This window comes from Corvus moneduloides, chromosome 8 (assembly GCF_009650955.1).
Source record: "Corvus moneduloides isolate bCorMon1 chromosome 8, bCorMon1.pri, whole genome shotgun sequence".
Lineage (NCBI taxonomy): Eukaryota > Metazoa > Chordata > Aves > Passeriformes > Corvidae > Corvus > Corvus moneduloides.
In genome coordinates this window covers 26,746,041-26,768,956 of record NC_045483.1, presented here as the reverse complement: position 1 = coordinate 26,768,956, position 22,916 = coordinate 26,746,041, and the positions used below count along the sequence as shown (strand labels likewise).

General features: G+C 42.8%; 1 protein-coding gene across 2 annotated transcripts in view; it reads right to left on the bottom strand.

The window, feature by feature from the left end:
* GHITM (growth hormone inducible transmembrane protein) overlaps positions 1-22,916 on the bottom strand; it is a 48,222-nt gene that overhangs the window by 6,551 nt on the left and 18,755 nt on the right. Inside the window, exons 1-4 of one of the 2 annotated variants that reach the window (XM_032115639.1) lie at positions 3,608-3,706; positions 2,075-2,234; positions 455-554; positions 112-223 (exon numbers count right to left, since the gene is read on the bottom strand). In XM_032115639.1, the coding sequence (XP_031971530.1) occupies positions 112-223; positions 455-554; positions 2,075-2,203 (341 nt within the window). In that variant the 5' untranslated portion in view covers positions 2,204-2,234; positions 3,608-3,706. Of the gene's footprint in view, positions 1-111; positions 224-454; positions 555-2,074; positions 2,235-3,607; positions 3,707-22,916 lie in introns of those variants that run through there. The other variant, XM_032115640.1, reaches the window with a different exon arrangement.

The following is a 22,916-nucleotide window of genomic DNA, read 5'->3' as shown; positions in this document are numbered from 1 at the left end:
CACAGCTTAGAAAAGCATAAGCTGAGTGTACACTGGGTGATAGCAGCTAAAGAAGAGACAGATAAAGAGGAGGAGATTTGCTTCATTAGAGAAGTAAGCCATCTTACTTACGCAGCTCTTTCGATAGCTCCAATCTCACTGGACATGCCCATCCCATAGTAGCAGAGGGCTCCCAGGCCAACAGCAGCCCCTCCAGCAACAACGAATTTCCCCAGGCGATCAGCTGTATAAAGAAATAAAAAATACACACTCTCATTTAGGCTTCTCCTTGGATAGTTAACAACATCCTCATGTGAATTTTGATCTATCTGCAAGAGCTGATCCATGTTAGTCTTTTTCTTAAAGTTCCACTTTAATTTCAAGTCAGTTTCAACGGTATGAAGGAAACATGCCTTCGAGGAAGTTTTAAGTTAAGTTTCAAAGATTCTCAATATTTAAAGCAGAGCTACTCAACCTTTAAGTGCAGTTTCTGCGGATGGCTCAAATGCTGCTTCTTTCACTTCCTGGCCGAGTTTTCCACGCCTTGCACCCGTTCTTACTCTGGTGGCATAACTCTGTTAAATTCAGAAATAACTTAAGAAATATATAATGAAATAAAATAGAAGATATTCTTATCAACTTACTTGCTACACTTAAAATTGTTAATTAATCTTTTATTAATCTGTGCTTACTTTCATATATACGAAGCAACTGTGCTCAAGGAAAACAAGTGAACATCCAAGTTTAGGAATCTTAGTGAAAAACATCCACATATTCTAGAAGTACAGAACCAGTGTAGTGAATTCCAGAAGCTGGAATTTTCAGCCTGCATTTCTTCTACCCTAGTCCCACCATACTAAACACTGCCACAAGCCTTTTTGTTAAATATGAAAACATAACCTTTACTTTTTTAGTTTGTAATAAACTATTTTGTTTCCTATGTTAAAACACTCTTCATGCAAACACTTTAATGTAAAAAATATTCTTGCACAATACTTATGCTCTACAGACACTACAGCTGGAAAAGCAGCACAATTTTTTTTGCTTTCAAGTCTAAGATGGATTTATAGAACAAACCTTGAATAAAGGCCTAGAAACTCAAGGTTTTTAAGGCTGACAAGCTCCAAGTAATTATAGTATTCTACTCAAAGTCTTAGTGAGTTGCAAGAGCAACACAGAATACACTCATATTTAACTCCAAGAACAACTTTTGAAGTCTTCTGACAATTTTTTACAGGATTTTTTAAACTAAAATTGCATCTGAGCAGCCAAGGACTCACATCAAGCAGTGAGTTTGTTTCAACACTAAAACACAAAACCTACAAGCATTACTCTCATCAGCCATTAGAGCACTACAGTTCAGGAGGTTAACCAGAGCCCTTCAGTTTGGCTGTGTTTAGCAACTAATGAAATCCAGCCCAATGCTAGAAAACTTACACAAAAAACCCTCAATGCACCTACGAGCTTAAAATGCTTAAGAGGAAAACACAAAGGAGATGAAGAATTGCCACTAGCACTTCCATCACAGAGACAGAAGAGCAACAACAGCCCCTAACAGTTGTGAGTTGCAGGTCTGTGACTTCCTCTCTCAATGAAGAATAAACAGTGTCTCAGGATAACGACAGTCTGGTTTTTAAAAAAGTTGGTTAGACCTGTGATTGTCCTGCCATAGCTCAGAAATTGCTCTAACCTAGGTTACAGCTCTAAACACACACTGGGACTAAAACAATTGAAAAGTGTTTATCTTAATGTTATAGTTAAGACTCTAATTTGGGAAGAGGGAGACAGGACAAGAATTTCTGTTCCTCCCACCTTACTTAGTAAGGCCTGTCCATCCCTAACTACCTCTTTTAAGCTCTTTTGCCCATTAATTTCCAAGACACAGGTCAGTCATTGGAACAGAAGATTTCACTTCAATTGCTCTAAAACCCCTGAGCAACATTCTTCCTTCAGTAAATTAGAGCAGGTACCTCAAACAAGCAGAAGGCTCATGCTCATTTACAGCAGGTACTCCACGCAAAGTGATTCTTTTGGCAATACACTCAACCCTTTAAAATACGTGCAGTCAGGGCCATCAGAAAGAGAATTACCTTACCTGGCTAGGCTGCCACAGCCTGTATGCTTTTATAGTGGAGCTCCTCAAGGCTGGGGGAGCCTGAGTAATGGTGGGGCGGATAGTCTGGCATGGCAGTGCCTTCAGGCACACCAGCCTGGCAGCCAGCATGGTTGCTGAGATAACTTAACACACTGTGTTCCTGCAAATGCACAAGAAAATGTGGTTTACTGTTTTGTTACAGGGTTTTCAGACAAGGTACACTTACTACTCATTCTCAACTACAATAAAAGTACTAAAAAATCCCAAACAAACAAAAACTTGTAGTAAAATCAGTTTTATCGCTAAAGTACTATAATAGAAGGCAGAACCTTCTTAAATACACTATTTAACCTTGCTTTACCTGTGTGTCTCCCAGTTTCATCAGAGACTCCTCTCTCACAATTTACTCAAAAAGAGGAGAACATGCCACTTTTCATACATATGAATTAAATCAACACCCTTTACATACTTACATTTGAGTTACTTTAGCAACTAACCTTCTTTTTGAGACACAACACTGCATGACTACTCTGCTCTCCAAACTTACTTAAACTCTATCTAAGCCTAAACCCAAATGAGCAAACAGCACAATATACGTGGTGGGAAAACACTTGGAGAGAGATTGTAAGCCATGCTTTAAAGAATCGGTTAGCTTTATGGGCACAGCATTCAGTCAGGGTCATAGCCCAGAACACAAGCTCAGGTCGTCCTGAGCAAAGAGAACAGTGACATCACTCAAGGGTAAATGGGCAGCACCAGCAGAACCAGCCTGTGTGTTCCACTGGGAGCACGAAAACTGCCAGCTCACTGCCACAAATGGTGCACGTAATACGAAAAACCCCAAGGCCTTGGAGGCACGTGTACTTTAACTACAATTACACACAACCCCTCATCTCACAGAACACCCCAACTACCAGTGCCTTTTTTCAAACGACCGCTCATTCCTTACGTGTGCAGTGTCCAATAGAACCTAAGAGTATTCTAAAGAAAAGCAGATGCAAGCACGGGTGAGAAACAAGCACGCACAGCACTGCTCAGCTCGCATTAATCACAGAAGAGCGAGAGAGAACATAATCCGGCTGCTAAGAAGTCACTTTGCTCTGCGGCGCAGTTACGAAATGCTGCTTTTGTAACTGGAAGTAGTTTAGGAGGTACATCCTGATTGTGCCACTAAACGCAGCTCTTCCACTGGGATGACACGGCCTGCAGGAACTGACAGGGCCAACTCAGTGATTGTAACTTTTCTGTCTGGAAACTAGTACTTAGAGCAAGGTAACTTCAAGCGCTTCGTCAAGAGCAAGGAGGGCAGAGACCCGAGAGCTAAAAACAGAACAACACTCCCACATATTAACTGGCAAATGCGTAACGTAGCGCTGCAGAGTCACTGCCGCACCACAGCACGCGGAAACCCCTCCCAGCCCCGGCAGGGCGGCGGCGACGGTCGGTGACCACCTCAGCCCGGACCAGGCCCTCTCCCGTTTTCAGCCCACGCCCGGCCAGCGGCTCCAGCCCCACCCCAGCCCCGCACCTGGCCTGGCCTGGGCCGGCCCCGCGCAGTCCCCGCAGCCTCCTGCGCGCTCGGCCCCGCTGCGCCCGGCCCCCGGCAGCGGAAGTGACGCCAGGCCGCCCCGCGCGCCCCCGCGACTGGCTCGCTCCCGCCACGTGACCCCGGGGCCCGCGGGCGCCATTGGCCGGCGGGGGCGGTGACGCGGCGCGCGGCGGCCATCTTTGGCCAGGGCAGCGAAGGTTCTGGAAGGCCGCGGTTGGCCGGGCCGGCAGGGGGCGCGCGCGCGGGGCCGGGGGTACGGGGATGGACGGGGGGTCAGTGGGAGAGGAGCAGTGGAGCAGTGTAGGGGTGTGAGAGAGTGAGAGAGGAGCAGTGTACGGGTGTGACACGGCAGTGAGAGAGGAGCAGTGTAGGGGTGTGAGAGAGTGAGAGAGGAGCAGTGTACGGGTGTGACACGGCAGTGAGAGAGGAGCAGTGTATGGGTGTGACACGGCAGTGAGAGAGGAGCAGTGGAGCAGTGTATGGGTGTGACACGGCAGTGAGAGAGGAGCAGTGTATGGGTGTGACACAGCAGTGAGAGAGGAGCAGTGTATGGGTGTGACACGGCAGTGAGAGAGGAGCAGTGGAGCAGTGTATGGGTGTGACACGGCAGTGAGAGAGGAGCAGTGGAGCAGTGTACGGGTGTGACACGGCAGTGAGAGAGGAGCAGTGGAGCAGTGTATGGGTGTGACACGGCAGTGAGAGAGGAGCAGTGTATGGGTGTGACACAGCAGTGAGAGAGGAGCAGTGTATGGGTGTGACACGGCAGTGAGAGAGGAGCAGTGGAGCAGTGTATGGGTGTGACACGGCAGTGAGAGAGGAGCAGTGGAGCAGTGTATGGGTGTGACATGGCAGTGAGAGAGGAGCAGTGTATGGGTGTGACACGGCAGTGAGAGGAGCAGTGGAGCAGTGTATGGGTGTGACATGGCAGTGAGAGAGGAGCAGCGTATGGGTGTGACATGGCAGTGAGAGAGGAGCAGTGGAGCAGTGTATGGGTGTGACACGGCAGTGAGAGAGGAGCAGTGTATGGGTGTGACATGGCAGTGAGAGAGGAGCAGTGGAGCAGTGTATGGGTGTGACACGGCAGTGAGAGAGGAGCAGTGTATGGGTGTGACACAGCAGTGAGAGAGGAGCAGTGTATGGGTGTGACACGGCAGTGAGAGAGGAGCAGTGGAGCAGTGTATGGGTGTGACATGGCAGTGAGAGAGGAGCAGTGGAGCAGTGTATGGGTGTGACACGGCAGTGAGAGAGGAGCAGTGTATGGGTGTGACACGGCAGTGAGAGAGGAGCAGTGTATGGGTGTGACATGGCAGTGAGAGAGGAGCAGTGTATGGGTGTGACATGGCAGTGAGAGAGGAGCAGTGTATGGGTGTGACACGGCAGTGAGAGAGGAGCAGTGTATGGGTGTGACACGGCAGTGAGAGAGGAGCAGTGTACGGGTGTGACATGGCAGTGAGAGAGGAGCAGTGTATGGGTGTGACACGGCAGTGAGAGAGGAGCAGTGTATGGGTGTGACATGGCAGTGAGAGAGGAGCAGTGGAGCAGTGTATGGGTGTGACATGGCAGTGAGAGAGGAGCAGTGTACGGGTGTGACATGGCAGTGAGAGAGGAGCAGTGTATGGGTGTGACACGGCAGTGAGAGAGCAGCAGTGGAGCAGTGTATGGGTGTGACATGGCAGTGAGAGAGGAGCAGTGTATGGGTGTGACATGGCAGTGAGAGAGGAGCAGTGGAGCAGTGTATGGGTGTGACACGGCAGTGAGAGAGGAGCAGTGGAGCAGGAGATTGGTTTGACACGGCAGGTGAGTGTTTCAGGAGTGCTACAGTGCCAGCTCGCTGACACTGCCTGCACCCAGCTCACGGCCTCCGCCACCTCTGCTGCTCGCTGCGTGTGAATTTGTCCTTCCCAGCGTGTCAGAAAGCTCAGGACCCTGGCATTTCCTTCCCTTGCAGCACAGCACTCTAGAAGCGGGAGGTAAATCTCCCCCTCTGTAACCTCTCTTTGGAGATACACACTTCTCTTCCTTGTGGATATAGTACATGCTCTAAGGCTGGCGCTCACATGCCAGATGAGCACAAAATACAGGGCTGTGTACATAAATTACAGAAATGGATGATGCCGACTCTAATCCCAGCCTTGCAGGGGTGCTCCACAGCCCTTCCCGGGGCTAAGAATTCCCCTTTGGCCTAAACTATTTCTCTACTGGCAGCTTCCTTCCAGCCTCTCTCCAAATAGAGCTCTGAGATTTTTTCCAAGTTTAAAATAATCCTAAACTGAGCCTTAGGAAGGACAGAGCAGCACTTCCCTGGACTATCAATTCCTCAAATTTATACCAAATTTTACTTTGGGAGCCCTTTTCCAGCTCCACTCCAGCCACAGCTCTGTAGTTTCTTTCAGCCTTAACGCTAAATATGGCCATGGTTCTTCACTGCCAAGTAAAACAGACTGTGAGAGTCTTTAGCAGGATCAAAGACAAATATAATAAAAAAGATGTGTTGAATACAGAATTAAGGCCAGAAATAGAATAAGACAGATATGGTTTTGAGAATTGTGAGATTAACCTTTCTGTATCTCAGAGCCTTCTTGTTTAAACTATAAGAAAGGAAATACAGTGACCTGCTAGTTCACAAAGTGAAAGTCAAGATAAGAGAGATCAGATACGGAAGAGGTCTGAAAGTGCACCAGCATGTAAGATCTTGAAGAAGAATTTGAATTCAGAAGAATGAAGCAGAAGAATACATGACAGAAGGGTGAAAATTCCATCAGAGGGGGCCAAACCTACTGGGGTTTGAGATCTGATTCTTACTCTGACACTTGTTTGCTTTCTATTGGAGTAAGTGAAAATCCAGAGCTTTGGTGTCTATTGTATTGAGGTCTCCTACAATGCAAGAAAAAAAATGTCAGCTTCAGGCCATGAATATGTTGTTTATTTAGAGACTTGTAGTGCTTATTTCAGAGTTTGTAACACTCTATAATTGTTAGGTACTAAAGGATTCATTATAATAATTAATATTTAAATTTATAATTAAGTTATTAATAGTAATAATTTATGCAAGGAATCAAACTTACCTCTTTTACTACAGCATATAATCATGTAAAGAACTCTCCTGAGACTTTCAAATAAGATACTCATCCTAGCTTTTCCCCAAACTGTTTCTTAAATAGATAATTTTGTCAGAAGCAACCCAAATCTACACAGGGCCCACCCTGCAGCAAACTCAGCAGTTGAAGCCTTCTCACAGAAATTTGCCTGCTAAGAGATACTCCTTTCATCCTAGATGGTGAACACCTGTAAAGGCTGGCCAGTCCGTGTGTGAGCGGCGCAGCAGTGGCCTCTGATGTCCTGAGGAGTTTCTCAGCTGGAAGCAGCAGGCTGGGTCCTGTCTGCTGGCACCACTGCACCTCTCTCTGGGGCAAGAAGGCGGTGTGCCCCAGTCCCTGTGCCACCTGGGAATGCTGCAGAGCTGCCGAGCAGCCGGCTGTGCTTTTTGCAGAACTTGGAGCTCCTGCCGACAAGAGCAGGGATAACAGCAGGACAGAGAGGCTTGGCGGGGAGATGGCAGCCAAATGCACACATAAAAACCCGCTTTTTAACTCCAGTGCACTGCTCCTTCATGGGACCGTGTTCAAATGCACTGTGCAGCCACCACCTGGATCTGGCGCTGCTCAGTGCCTTTGTTAAGGACCTGGGTGATGGCACCGAGGTGCCCTCAGGTTTGCAGGTGGTACTGAACTCGAAGGGGTGGGTGCTGCACCAGGTGGTTGTGCTGCCATCCAGAGGGAGGTCGACTGGCCGGGGAATTGGGCAAACAGGAATGTCTTGCACTTCAGCAGAAGGAAGTGCAAAGCCCTGCACTGGGGGAGGAACAGTCCCATCCACCAGCACAGGCTGGGGCTCTCCAGCTGGAGAGTAGAAAAATGCAGGCACGCTGGAGAGAGTCCACAAAGGGCCACAGGGGTGATTGGCTGGCAAGGACAGGCTGAGAAAGGTGGGGCTGCTCCATCAGAAGAAGAGAGGGCTTAGGGCACTTTATCAGTGTATAAATAGCTGATGGCAGGGAGTAAAGGAGAAGGAGCCAGACTCTTCTCAGTGATTTCTGGTGACAGGACAATAAGCAATGGATCTAAACTGAAATACAAGATTTTTTTTTTTAAACATAAGGATTTTTTTGTGATTTTTTTTTCTTTTTTACAGTAAGAGTGGTTGAACAGTAGGACAGGTTGCTCAGAGCATTGTGGAGTCCTTCTATGGAGATTTTCAAAAGCTGACTGGACACAGTCCTGAGCAACCTGCCTAGATCATCTCCAGAGGCCCCTGCCAGCCTCAGCTATTCTATGAGTCTATGAAGTATTGATGATTCCTGAAGGATCTGAAACACTTTTGGTTTTTATGACTGATATGCACCAATAAGAGGTTTTTGGAAAACAGTAAACATTGTCTCCAGGCAGTATGTAAAGAAAAATTATTTTCAAAGCAACAAAAATAGTAATAATAAAAAAGAAACTTCATGAAGATACTGTTTTTTTTAAATAGGTGAACAGTTCCTCATTAATCAAAAATATAAATAGGAAAACCTGTACTGACATAAAAATTTCTTAAAATTTTTCAATAGGCCATGTTTTCAACAGCATGTTTTGCATTTGTTGGAAATCTTACATTTCTTTTGACAAGATCAAGTACAGTTTGATACTAGAGGGTTAACTTCTAATTAGATATTCTGCAAGATCAGAAAGTACCATCGTGAGAGGACTTGAATATCCTGAAGGAAAGTGTGAAGTCAGGCTCCAAACCCTGCCTCTCTTCCAGGCAGGAACCAGGTGAGAAGAAGCCCTCTCTTCACCTCTTCTTCACCTGCTTCCCAGCCTTGCTAGTTCCCAGCAGTGAAATTCCCCAAAAATGGCTGTTCCCAGGGCTTCGGGATGGTGGCCTCCAGCTGCCATGCCCAAAGGAGAAGCTGATCTGACTGCCTGACTCCAAAAGAGACTCATCCAAGCTCTGCCCCCCAAGTCCTGCAGGAGAAACATCATGTGTTTTCAAAAAATAAAGCCAGCCTGTTCTTAGGGATAAATCCTGGAGGGATTTTGTTGCCTTGCCCTGAAGGCGAGGATCACGAGCAATGCAGTCATCTTCCAGGAGGCACCATGGGGTGTATTTTCAACCATGCACCCTGCCTTGCCAGCCACCTGCATTGAGGCAGCAAAAACACACTTACATATAGGCCTCTGCAATCCTGGAAAGCCACGGGAGCCACAACAAGCCCATTATTGTGCTAATAAATAGGGCCAATGTCAATTTTGAAGCTTAAACTTTTAACTCGGCAGCTCTGGCACCCTCCTGCAAGAAAAAACATCTCAGTTGTTCACATGGCTGTGTTCATCAGCAGGAAATAAATAAATCTGTGCTTAGCACCATTTCTCCTTAGGGTAAACTTTGCCATTGAAGTTTTCAAATTAGAGCTGAAGAAAAGTATTTTGAAGGTTTTCTGGCTGTGCTGACTCCAGCACTCCTCATATCTCTCCCAGTAGATTAGAGGGGACTTTTGGACTTAATCTGTTCCTAGTATTCATGTGAAAAATGCATATTCATTAAGCAACATGTTCTTACTTTAGATATAATTAAACACTGCAGTGTGGAGGGAATTTGGGGAGACTGTACTGATGACTTTCTTTAAGCCTGGCAAGAAAAAAATGCCATTAAATAGAGTATCTCTTTACCATGGAAGAATGACTCCTTCCATGCAGGAATTTGTGCAACAAGAGCAGGCTGGAATGTGCCAGAAGCGAAGCAGCATCCATATTTTCTGCAGGTGTGATAATTTTCAGGGTCTTGGATTATTTGGCCAGATCTCAAAACATTTCAAACAGACAGTAGCCTCATTTCATTGGTAATGAACTGTGCTGACTCAGATGCGTCTTCTCTCCTTTCTGTTACAAAGTTTGCACCTTGCTTGTTTTAAAAAGCATTGCACTGAAATTTGTACTGCAGCTTGTGTATTTTGAGGACTTGTATATATATTTACATTAAGCAAAAGTAATTCCAGTCTGGAATTGGAGAAAGTTTGTCTGTGTTTGTGAGAAAATTCCCTACGCACAGTCATAACAAGCACCAGCTATGAAGAATTTAAAATGTTTTATGTGTTGCTAAAATAAAATTAATCCATCATGGCAGACACTTCGGGTGTCAAATAGTGTCTTCTGGGCTGTTTAAGGGATAGCTGGATGTTTTTGTGTGTAAAAATGCTGTTTTGAGCACAGGAAAAATACCCTTTAATTACCATAGACATTAAAAAAATTAATTTACATATACAGTTGTGTAAAAAATCATTTTAAAATGGAAAACAAACAATATATCTATTTGCAATCTCTGCAACAGCCTGAAAATCAAAAAATCCATCTCAAAGAATAAAAATAGCATCAGTTTTAAATGTGCATTTTCATACTGCTAGAGGTGTTCGGCTGTTGTCAGTACTTTTCATGACACACAGTGCTCTGAGCACACATACAAGTTTGCTCTGCAAGCACTCTGCAAACTTCAAACTTACAACAGGAAAACACTTTCAGGTAGAATGTGTGGAAACCTGTGAGTCATGGGGTAGCTTTATGGGGGAAACAGGTTCTGTTGGGGGTTTCTTCAGTCAATGCAATGTTTTCCTTGTTGGGCATGCTAAAGAAAGGAGCATCACATCAAGCTGTGTTGATAAAGAAGCTTACGCTCTTCAAAGCCCTAAGGGGGGAAAAAAGTAAACATCCAGATCTACTGAAAAATTCCTGCATTCAGTTTTTTGATCATTCATATTTAGGCCCTATTTTTAGTAATTACTTTGTTTTTCTGAGAGGAAACATCACCCAGGTTGCAGTGAACATTTTTTGGTAGGTTTGATTCTCTATGGCCATATCAATAATCCTGATGAAGCTGCATCTGCTCCCTTAGGGAAGAGGCACAGCTCCCTTGGCCTTATTAGCAGTGCCCCCTTGTTTGGCCTAGCACCCCCATTTCCTCTCACTCTGCGTCTTTCCCCAGCAAGTGCCCCCCTGGCCTTTTCTCACTGCTTGTGACATTCCCGCAGGCTTCGCCTGGGTCACGATTCCAGCAGTCTTCTTCCTACTTCTAAACCTGCTGTGTTGTATCCCTGCTTTCTCTCTGACCTTCATCAGTCCCTTCCCCCTTCTGCTCTGTCCCCCCTTTCCCAAACCAGCTGGGATGCATTCTGGCCCTGACAGTTTGTAGCTATTTAAACAAATGGATCTTTCCCCCTGTCAGATGGTAGAGCTAAACTTTATCAACTACTAAAATAAACTTACAAAATCAGAAGCTTGATATCAAGATGTATCTTTTCCATTGATTATATATTTTGTGTCTCATTTGGAAAGTGGGGGCTAGAGCATGCATTTCTATTCCCAGATGTAACCAAGGCTACAATACACGAAGGTAAATAAACTTGGATGTCAAATCACCAGTTCAGTAAATTGCTTAAGCTTGTGAGTAACTATGTGTATATTAAACTTAAGAGTAGGTGCTCAGAACCTGTTTCTTTAGTTACTCAGGAGAAGAGCTTTGGTTTCTCAAGTGCTCAGAGATAAATGAAGATGAAAATCAAGTGCTTTGGTGAACAAGGACCTGGCATTGTTCGGTTATAAATGAATACATGAGATAAAACATTTTGTTCACTCAAGATTCTATTTGAATAAATTGTACATAAAAGGACATTTCTTTTTCTTGAACCCTGTTTTAAAGGCTATAGCATGAATTATTGATTTACATCAGACAACAAAAAACACTAAAACAGTTTAAAAATATTTTTCAGTGAGAGGGTGAAACCCACATTTACAGCCTGAGACCTCTCAGCCTTCAAGAAATTGCTATTCATTTTGTTTAAATACAAAAAATACTCATTTTCCTGAGTCCCTGTGAACTCTATACTGCAGCAAAAAATGACCCAGGGCTTTTTCTGAAATTGCTCTTTGCGCTTTCTAATTACTTCTAACGTGCAGAGCACTGTTCTTCTGCAACTTCTTGAAAACCAAAACTATTTGAAATTCAGTAAGCTTTGATTTAAAGTGATTGGCTTCCACCTGGATGGAGTGAAATTTTCTTCTTGCAAAGTTTATTAGTACATTAAAAGATGCAAATTAATTCATAATTCTTTCAGCTCATTCTCTTGGGAACAATTATACAAGGAAATTATTAATGTACAAGAAAACAACAGTTAAAAACCTCAAAGGGCAGCAGAGGTGTGGAATATATGAAAACATTTAGACCTAGCTAATAGCAGAACTCGGTTATAATAGCTCATAGACCAATTTTAATTTTTCTGTATTTGTATACTGATAGCAGCCACATGGTGCAGACAAAAGCTCAAAGGCTGGCAAAAGGGGTTTGCAGTCAAAGGCCCTGTTCTCAGTGAAGGGCTGAGGAAACAGAGTGTGAAGAGTTGAACATTGCGACCAGGGCTTCTAGGCGAGGCGTCAGTGAGCTCACCTCTGCCATGCCTCTGCCCACACCATCCCATGGGCATTGCAGACCAGGCTGTCATTTCAGTGTAAGCCTCAGCACTGATAAACAAGCCCCGTACTTTCCATCTGGATAATGAAACCCCCTGGGATCCAAGTAACATCTGATGAAAAAAGAGCAAACAGACTTGCTTTTTAGGCTTCTTTGATCCACCTGTTTTTCCTCCTTTTATTTAAGGTGCTAAACAACTCAGCTACTTTCCATTTTTCTTTTCATAATTTATCCAGCATGCTTTTAATATTACATATCTGATGAAAATTTCAAATCTTTTTACAATCAGAGTAATAACACAGTCTTATCACCAGGATACCTCTAATGACTCTGGGCTATCTGCTTGCAGCACTCCATGACATATGGCTATCAATGAGAAGACTGAGAGGGAAACACACATGCTCTCCAAGTATTGTAAAACAAGCACCACTACTGAAAGAAGTTTTTCCTGAAGAACTTGCCCTTTTGTAACTTTAAGCAGAGCCACATAAACATAATACACACAGATCAAACCTCTTCTGACATAGCTTAATACACTGGGGCAAGACAAACAGAGGCATCACATGAACTGAGAACACGGTTATATTATGGAGATGCAGGAGCAAAATAACTTGTCTTAGACTTGCTCACATATGCCTTTCTCTACAGACTCTAAGGGGTACTGTTTACAAATGAGAAATGTTTACATTTGAAAAAATAAAATGCTCTATGAATATTTCTCTCTGTTTTCAGAATAGCGTAAGAACTGAAATAATAAAGATCTAAATAACATGGATTGACAAAATAAAATCCTTAAGAAGAGCGGACAGAGTACTGTTGTACATACAAATTACCCAGACAGAAATCCAGGTTCTAAATACAGCATTATTTATTGAATTTTCTAGTGACAGTGAGCCACTTCCAAAACACCCTCCCTCAAAAAAATTCCCAAATTCCAAAAGAAAGGCTTTGTTCAGATGATGCATATAAAGAAAAAAAGAAGTTTCTACATGTCAAAAAATGGAAGTGTTGAAAATGCTGGCCAAATTCCTGTTCTGTTTTGCTTTTGCCATTGCATGACTAGATGAAGGTATTTCCTTTTGCCAAGTGAAAATAGGCTTCCAGGGAACAATTCTATCCCATAGTTCAACTAAAACTACTGAGAGAAATCACTTATTATTACCCATCTAATGCCATCATTCTGTATATTTAGAAGAACATATGAACTTACTCGAAAAATAATTAATGTAACAGCCCTGTGCAACTCAAATTCCACTAGCCTCTTTTAGCTATTTTGGTGGTTTCTGCTAGAGACTGAAATCTCCATGAACTGAGAGAGAAAGAGGTGTCAAAGAATCAGAAGAACATTTCTGAGTGAGAATACTGACAAGAGGCCATTATGGTTAAACAGTTTTCAAATAAAAATTTAATTATTTTAAAATGCAAACGCATTTTTTTTCTGAGGTCAGAAGAATAACAGTTATTTTTAATGTCATATTTATTTTTGTCCTTAAAAATCCAAACAAAGCCACAGTATAGAAAACTCCAGAAAAAGGATAATGTCCTCTGAAGAGGTCTGTGATATGCAGGGGCCAATAAGAGGGTGAAGCTAGAGCAGGATTTTCCTAAGCAAAATTTTCTTCCTCTAAGACTTTGCTTCAGGTTGTGAAATGTGAAACAAGCTGATGGCATCAATTTGATTCTGAAGGGTCATGTACCTATATGAGAAAGCTGTGATTTAACTTAACTTGGGATGGCATTTCTGTAACTGTAAGGACAAAATGGACAGAGATACTCCGTGTCACCACTGAAGTGATTTCTTGTAAGGCTAGCACCAAGGTTCAGTGGCTGAGATCCCTCAGCTGGTGCCTCTGTGATTTGCCTCTTTGGCAGCAAACCAACAATGTCAGCCTAGCATAAATATAAGTGCCAGATCCATTTTTTCCCTTTGAAGTGCACAATCCTAAAGGATCAGGGCAAAGCCCTGGAGAAAACAATATTCAAGTTAAATATCATCATTGTTCTCAAGAAATTACTTCAGTAGCTATTCTCATTAATCATGGTCATTCCCTATCTGTATAGACAGCAGACAGAGAGAAGTGTCACATAAGGACAGTCTTTCAGAAGGAGTTTTCCCCCTTTAGACACAAGCATAGAGGCTTGACTTAACATACACACTCAGAAGGCTGCAGGTAAAAAAGGTGAGAGCTCCTCTAAATATCAGGCTCTGGTTTGGTTACTGTATTTTTAGGATTTGGCCCTTAGCATTGTAGTAGTTCAGAAACTTGCTGCTGATTACTACCAAAGCAAAATCTGTGATACAAATGTGTGAAACTATGAGACACTGAAAGAAATCACTGTGGAAATGCAGCGATGCCTCATTGATCCAGCAAATTCACTTAGGCCACTGAAGTGTTCCCATCCCTGTTATCAAAGCATTGCCCATCTACCAGAGGTGGCCAGGTGAGACATACCTCAGGTGGTGCAGTTTCTTCCCCAGTAAGCAGAAAGCAAATGAACTGAAATTTTGAATCTCAGCATGAAAAATAATCTTTTCTTTGAAATGGATATTGTTTAAGCTGTGATGAGAAATGAGAATGAGTGGTGAGCAAGTGCCATAAAAATACCTTGGTTAGTTTTAAAGATATTTATGGGAAGCCTTACTTATTGCTAAATGATGGAGAACAGTTACAATCTGTTATAGTTAATTTACTACTACATAAGTAAAAATGTGCTAACAGCAGCACACTTGTTAAATTAAAGCTCACTTAATGATTACACAGCACTTGGGAATAACATCTAGTTAAAGAGTAAGCAGTACTGGATGTTTTCTTTAGAATCATTCCTTTTGGGAAAATAAGGCAACCAAAGCTCTTTACATTTTTGCTCATAACTAAAAGATACAAAACACCAGAAAGAAGACAAGGAGGGATTTCTTCTTTTAGTGCATACTGGAGTACTTACTAGAGCTGATACAGCTATCATGAGAAGGTTACTGGCTCTGACTCTCCACCCTACTACAGTGGGTTGCACTGAATTCAGTCCTATTATCTTGCTGCATCACTCTACAACAGACTGAAAGAAATCAGATGAAATCCTGGACTGGATACTACCTATTATCTACCCCCTTTGTCATTTTTTTCTTGTCACCACAGTATCTGAAAAGGTGATTATTAAATCAATAGTAATAAAAAAATCCCAAGACTCAGAAAAAAGCTAGTATTTTCCTCTTTATGGGAGTGACAGTTTTAGCTGAATCAGGGCTATTCTTTGGGTAGGGAGTAACCTTGTCCTGGTTTAACCCCAGCCAGCACCCAAGCCCCACACAGGCACTCACTCGCTTCCCCAACAGCAGGATCGGGGAAACAATCAGATGGGTAAAAGCTGGAAAACTCATGGGTTGAGATATAGGCAATTTAATAGGGAAAGTAAAAGCCACACAAGCAAGGAAAGAAAAAACACTAAATTAATTTAACACTTCCCATGCGCACGCAGGTAATCAGCTGTCTCCAGGGAAGCAGGGCTCCATCACAGCCAGCAGTTACTTGGGAAGACAAACACCATCATTCCAAATATCCCTCCATTCCTCCTTCTTCTCTCTACTTAAAATACCGAGCATGATGCCAACCCAATCACTCTGAAGTATGAATGTGGCTGTACCCTCATCTACCTCCTTTTCCATGATGGCACCTCTTCAACAAAATGTGATGTTTTTGCATTGAGTACTTTTGTGAAAGAACTTAACTTGTTAAAAAAAAAAAAATCTTGAAGAAGCCTCTAGAGCAATCCCAATATATGGATTTTGCATATATTTTTTTGTCACTATCTTCTTAAGCACTGCTTCTATAGTTCAGGGGCCATGTTGCAGCCATCCCACGCAGCAGCAGGAGTGGCTGGCTATGGTTCAGAGGTCGGTCCCCTCTGGATGGCTTTGCTAGAACCTGCTGTAGAATAGCTTGGTGCTACGAGGAGGAAAAGGATCATTTTGGGACTATCAACCCTCCATGTGCTAATGTAGGATGAAAAGTACGAGTATCTGTGGAGCTTCCTGCACGCTGTCTTTGGGCATGGCAGAAGAGCTCCACAGCAGAGGCACTGTGGAGGGCTGGGGTGAGTCTCCACTGTGGATGACAAGCCAGCTAAGTTATCCCAACTCAGAGCTATGAACCAAAGCTGCCTTTTTGTCACTGGCTGTCAGAAACCCCTGCACATCCAAGCTCCAAACGGAGCAATGACAACATGTAAAATGGATCTTGACTCACAGTGTACATCCATATCTCTGGTACACAAGGTGATGCTGCAGCATCAGATCATTATTTTTCTTTTTATATGCATGCAGTAATTGTGTGCTACTGGCCAAGAAGGTTACAAACATATTCACTCATTTTTTAATGATGTTTCATCATTAATGGGTAGCACCTGAGATCTTAATGAAGACCGTATACAGTATTCTCTTTGTCTCGTAAGAAATTTAAAGTACATCTTCTTGTGGTTTGTAGTATGATCACTAAGAAGGCTGGAATTAGTGAAATTACTATATGATTAAGAGAAAAGCATTCTAGCCTTTTCTACTCATTAACAAAGGAAGACTCTGTATGTAAGGAAGATTGATTAAACGTTTGTGTTTCTTTTCATGCAGACATCACAGGTAAGGACTCTGAAAAGTGGTCAGCACTGATCAAAATAAGAGCTACCAGAAGTTGAGAAATCTTGTGGAGAGAAAAACCTTTCTTCCATGATAAATCATAAATATTGAAAACATGCAGTGGTTTTTCAAACAAAAGTTCTTAATGGTATTAAGGACCTGCTCATGCAGGACCCATGCAAATCTATGTTTACAAAAATCACTTTTAATTGCAGAATTTTCTCCTCAGATATTGTAAGTATATTCTGGCTATATTTGTTATATTCTGAAATTCTTTCAGCTCAGTGTAGAATTTTGCATTTAAGATGAGGCCCAAGGAAGACAGAGCCTCTTATGCTCCTGTCCTGTGTCCTGTGACTTTTTACTTACACATAACTTGAAGTGGATAAAGCTTTTCTAATTATATAAAGGGGGCTATGTTTTTTGGGTTTACAGTGGAAAGTCATTCTCAGCTGTAACTGTGGAGCAAACACAAGCTGCTCATAATAATGCTGCTATGTAATTTATTAATCTAAAATGTTCCACTTTACTACAGATACCTGTAAACTCATATTGGTAAATGCACAGGCTCTGAAGGGCGTATTATATAGAAAAGCTATACAGTGGAAGCTGCTGCCCGTGAAGACTTAGCATAACTAGATAATGTGCTTAATAGTATTTATTCATAAAAGGCAGGCTCTGCTCTGCAGTTTGGATCTTACAAATAATTTAGCATGCACCCAGGAAAGCTGAAATATCCTAGTAGCAAAAAAAACCAAACCGAACCAAATAAACATGCAAGGAATTGAGATAAATGGTGCCCATGTTTTTGAACCTGAAATATCTATACCTTCTGCATCTGTTTTCCTACAGCTCTAGGTCTACCCATTCAGCAAAACAGCACAATGGACTGGTGAAGATCAAAAATGTATTTGAGTAACCAACTTAGACAGGTTTACTGAATTTTAGCCTGAAAAGGACTTGTGTACAACACGGGCCTTAAAGTCTCAAATGATTTCTCAGTCAGCTATGGAACTTCTGATCAAGGTAAAATCTCTGGATTTTCCTTTAGGAAGACACACTTTCTATAAAAGGTAAATGGCTACATCCAGATTGAATTTGAGTGCGTGGCTGAAATCATAACTGTGATGAACATATGGGTCACTTCCAGTCTGTATGTCTCTAGCTTGCACAGAGGATATAAAACTATGCTCCCACCACAGCACCTGACTTCAACTCATTTTCTCTCTTTCCCTATCCCATATGCCCATGGAACCTTGCAAGTACTTGATGATGTATCTTCAGGACCTCAGGGTGTAATTTGGAGTACTTCTGCAGAACACATTTGCAGTAATTCTGCTGGGCAGCTTCAAGGATCCTGATTTCTGTTGCAAACTTTCAGAATACCACTGAGAAACTCACTGGAAGGTGAGAGTTGCTGAAGGAACCCAAAGGAACTGGAAGTTGCTGAACATCAAGGACAGCTGGTTATATCTGCTTCCTTTGGCTGTCTCTGTCTCACTGTCTACCACAGTAAAAATGGGATTTAGTGATAGCTCCTTTTAACATGAACAGAAATAGTTGATTGTAAAAACAAACCCAATGAAATATTCAGGAATAAAATGGTCAAGTCACTAAATAATGCATCCAGCTGGCTCTAGTGCTTGACCTTTGCAAAATTCCTTGGAGCTGGAGGGCAAACTATTTTTTTTTTCCTGATGGTGTATTCCTGGAGAAACACTGCTATGAGAACTCTGTATTTCAGAGAGAAAGCAGCTCATTTTTTAGCTTTAATTATGCATGTTCTTCAGTGGGTGGCCTTCTTCTTTCTTAGTAGGTACTGAATCAATACGCTGGCATAGTGCTAACGGGCACTGTGCTGCTGGAGGTGCCATCTTTCAGAAAAGAGACTTGAAAGCAAGGTCTCATCTCTTTTTGATTTTCCTGGCTCTCATGGCATTTTTTCCTTCTTTTTAATAATAAAGGTGTTAGCATCAGTGCCTTGGTCACAGTCCAAGCTGGGTAATTACATTCTGTCTCCCTAAATTTTGCTTTGTGCAGTTTTAATTTAATATGGTGCCTTCTCTTCCTGCCCTAAGTTGTTTCGTGTCATTGATGGGCACTATTAAATAACCTCCATATTTCCCTCGAGACAGCTGCATTTAAGCTGTGGGTAAGGCAAAGCCTGCACATGAGTTTCATGAACCGTTCCCAGAGAAGAAAACATAAGCTCACTTGCAATTATTACATTCCAATATTTACCTGGACAAACTCTGGCTTCTCTGCTCCCCTCCAGTAGTTTACTTTCATTTGGAATTTAACTACCCAAATGAAAACAGCAGATGTAGGCAACACTTTCCCCTTCTCAAGAGGTCACAAGGCTCATGCTTGGGAGGACAGGCAAAGTAGTTTTATCCTCTGTATGAGAACATAAGCTGCTACAAGCAACCTTCCTCTGCAACGTGGTATTTAGCCATGAGCTGCAGAGGGATGCTGGGCAGGGTTATCCTGTCTTGGTTGTGTGGCTGCCTTCCCATTTCGTCCCTCTTGGAGGGTCAGTTTGTCATTCAAGGGTGTCTGAACGGGTCCATGAGTCCCCTCCTCTCAGCCTCCGTGTTCAACTCATGCACACAGGGCTACCCCTCCAACAGACTAATTCTAACAGGCTGTCCCTGAGGCTGGAAGTGAAGCTAATGCCAGCACATCTCTGGATTCAGCATACAAAGTGACCTTCTTGATGGTCTTCATTGTACCTCAGTTGAAGGCGCTGAAGTTCAGTACCGTGACCCTGAGAAGATCGAGGGTAGCGCTGAGAGGGATGGCTACACAGGATGTAACAGGGACGTGAGGCTGGTGCTGCTGAGGCCTGGGGGAGGAAGGAGCTGAGAGAGCTCCTCGTAAGAAGCGATGCAATGCAAGCTCTGCCATGGACACAGCTGGCCCTGCAGCTGCCACTGAGCCTTCAGCACAGGAACTGCGGTCCCGTGCCTGGGGGACCCCAGAGCACCAGGGACCAGGCACTGCTGTGGCTTGCTCTGGGCAGCTCCTTGCCAAGAAGATTTGTATGTAATAGTTTTGTTGACTAAAGAGTCTGTGAGAATGCCTGGCACTCGCCTGGGAAAGGCTCTGGACTGGAGCTTCGGCAAATCAGGAGAACCAATCTGCTTTTGGGGTCACAGGGAGAGGGGAAAGTCCAGGTCCTCCTTGAGATGGTTTAAGAGAGGCACTGACAGTGGTCATGGTGCAGCTGTGGGGTCACTCTCATGGCAAGGAGACCAGCCAGAACTCCAGGGCAAATGCTCCATGTGCTATTGCCCACGCTGCTCTCAAATACTGCAGACTTAATACTTCTAGAAAACACTGTATCAGTATCTAGATGTAGAAGCATCCAGGCGACATCCACGCTAGACACAATTAATCCAGAGAAGCAAAAGGCATCAATATAACATGGTTTTTCATTGGCACAAAGCTCTTTGTAAGTAGGCACTGCTGCTCAGGACTGAAGTCAATCAGGTAGGCAACACTGTCGTGAGTTTTTCCACTTGTGTGTGCTTTTAGAGCTGGGGGAGGATCATATTACATCACCAGGCAGGAGTGATCTTATGGCACAAATCCTTCTGAGGGTGTAAATCATGGTAGGCAGGTTTTCATCAATGATTGAAAAGTAAGTCAAAAAACAAATATTACTTACATAAAACTTCAGATGCAAGCTGTGTAACCAGAACCATCCAAAATAGGCTTATGGCTACAGTTTATTAAATATTTTTAAATGAGAGTATTTGAAGTCTTACCTTGAAAATAAAATCATAAGAGCAAAACTCTATTGCTATAAATCAGCAAGACTCCACTGATTTTCCAATTTACTGTATTTGAGTAATCTTAACTATGTATTATCTCACTCAGCTTTAAAACATTGCCAGAACTGCAGGCTTTGAGGCTTTTCATACTGATAGTATTGTTGCTTTTGCTTCCATCTTTTTTTTTTCTTTTTTTAAATACAGCATGCTTTTATTGTTTAATTTGAAGCTATTCAACCTTTTTTCCTGCTATCCAAAGACATTTTGTATGTAAATCCAACAATTTGGACCCAAAATCATCACCATCTGCTTATTTATAGCATGATCCAGCAGTAAAGGGAATCTCTATTAAGCCCTTAATGAGAGTCATGTGACTGTGCAATGAACTTGGTTTTAATTTTCCTGATAGAAGTGATACTATTTCTTTACTGGTCTCTATTAATATTTTGTGATGTTCTGCAACAACAAGAACATTAAAAAGACCCCTTCATTTTGAGACCAGTCCCCTTCACCCAATTGTGGCTGTTGCTTTATCTGGTATGTAGTGTGTGTCTGGTCCTGGCATGCCACTAGGTGCCAGAATTAAATGTCTTTCTAGATTTGTTTTTATTCATTCAGACTCTGAGGGGGAAGGTAAGCTGCTAAGTGCGTCGCTTTTCAATATGATGAGCTATCCTTGGTGTGACCCTCAGAAAAAAAATTGCCTAACAACGAACCCCAATTTAAAACCCTGCAATACCAGGGTTTCAGAGGTGCAACAAAACCAAACAGCTGAAAGAAAAAATGAAGCCAGTCACTGCTAGTAGGAAATAGAAATTATATAATTGAAGAAATCTGCCTTGTTTAAGTACCAGCACTAAGAAAAGACTCAAGTAGGTTTTTAACTTGCATGAAGTTTATGAGAAACTATGATCCTGAGGGATCTTGACAATAAAAACCCCTTAGTTCAAAGAAAGTGCGTGGGAAAGAGCAAAGTTGTTGGCATCCTACTTTGGGTGAATCACTTTTCCTCTAATGAGAATACATATCAATTGCAGTGCAGTGCAAAGACAGAATTCTGCTGCTCTCAGAGTTCACTCCTGGCCCTTAACATGCAGTGTGTGGTGGTAGGAAGATTTTTGCTTTAGAATGTTTCTAATAATCTCCTTGTTGCAGTCAGAACTATCCCAACACTCTTTTGCAGGCAGAGCTCACTGCTCTACAGAGATAGATACTTTTTTTCTGCCTTAGATACAAAAGATATTTTATTGGTTTTCATTGGGATGTACGGCAAGTGCTGCAAGTTCATAGCACAAAACTCTCATATATGCCATATTAAACCCACAGATAAAGTTCCTAGAGTTTACTGTTTCAGTTATATATACACAGTTATACTGGAGGGTAAAAGAAGGAAAACTAGGTCATTAACATGTGTAGTGGTGACTTTTTAATACAGTTATGTGCTGATGTGCCTCACAGACAGGTGTTCTGTCCATGAAATTGTTCAAGTCTGTAGGGTTATGAGACTTTGCACTGCTTATCCTACTTGCCACTAGGGCTTTAATCCTGCTCAGCACACATGAGCAGGGCTTTGTGTATCCAAATTACAGGTTTACAAAACAAGTATCTGTATTTGAACTCTTTGGCTACAGAGAGAAGTAGCCATTTCCAGATTTATCTGCTCCTAAGGTAGAAATTGAACAAGCACAGATGGGTTATGCTGTAGCAATAGCTGCTTTTATCCCTTGACTGTGGGAGAGTGCACTGGCTCTTGAGAGACCCATCCAACCCTCAGCCTGTGGCTGAGCTCTGCATTGCTTAGAAGAGGGTGGAACCCACTGGTGGTGCTCTTTGTGGGGCATGTTAAACACAGCTTCACTCTAGCTCTATACAGAATGACTGGGTATGAAGGCAAATAGCAGTATCTCAGTATGAATGAGGAGGAAACCAGGCAAATCTGTACAAAATGTGACACATATTCCAGAAAGAACACGCCCCTTACATCACACAGCTGGTGGGCACTTTGCAAAGAGACCACGTGTAGACCAGTTTGGGTGAAATCCTGATTCAACTGAAATCAGATGCAAAATGTGCAATCCTGAATAAGCACAGGACTTCAGCCTTTTTCTGAAGAAATGGCACATTTCTAATAAAACCTACCCCAAGTGAAACTCTGGGGTGCTCCTTCAGGGAATGTCAAGAAGCTTAAGCCCATCTCGATGAGCTTACTAATTGTGATGTTCAGCCCACAGAATATAACAGGGATCACAGACTGAGGCAAATGAGAGCCTCAGTCTTGGGCTCTCAGAGGGCTGATGAGTTTGAATCCTCCAGTGAGAAAAGAGCTGCAAGCAGCTCTGCCTTCCATCTCTGTAATGCATGGAGAGAAAATAAATCATTATTTTTGCACTACCT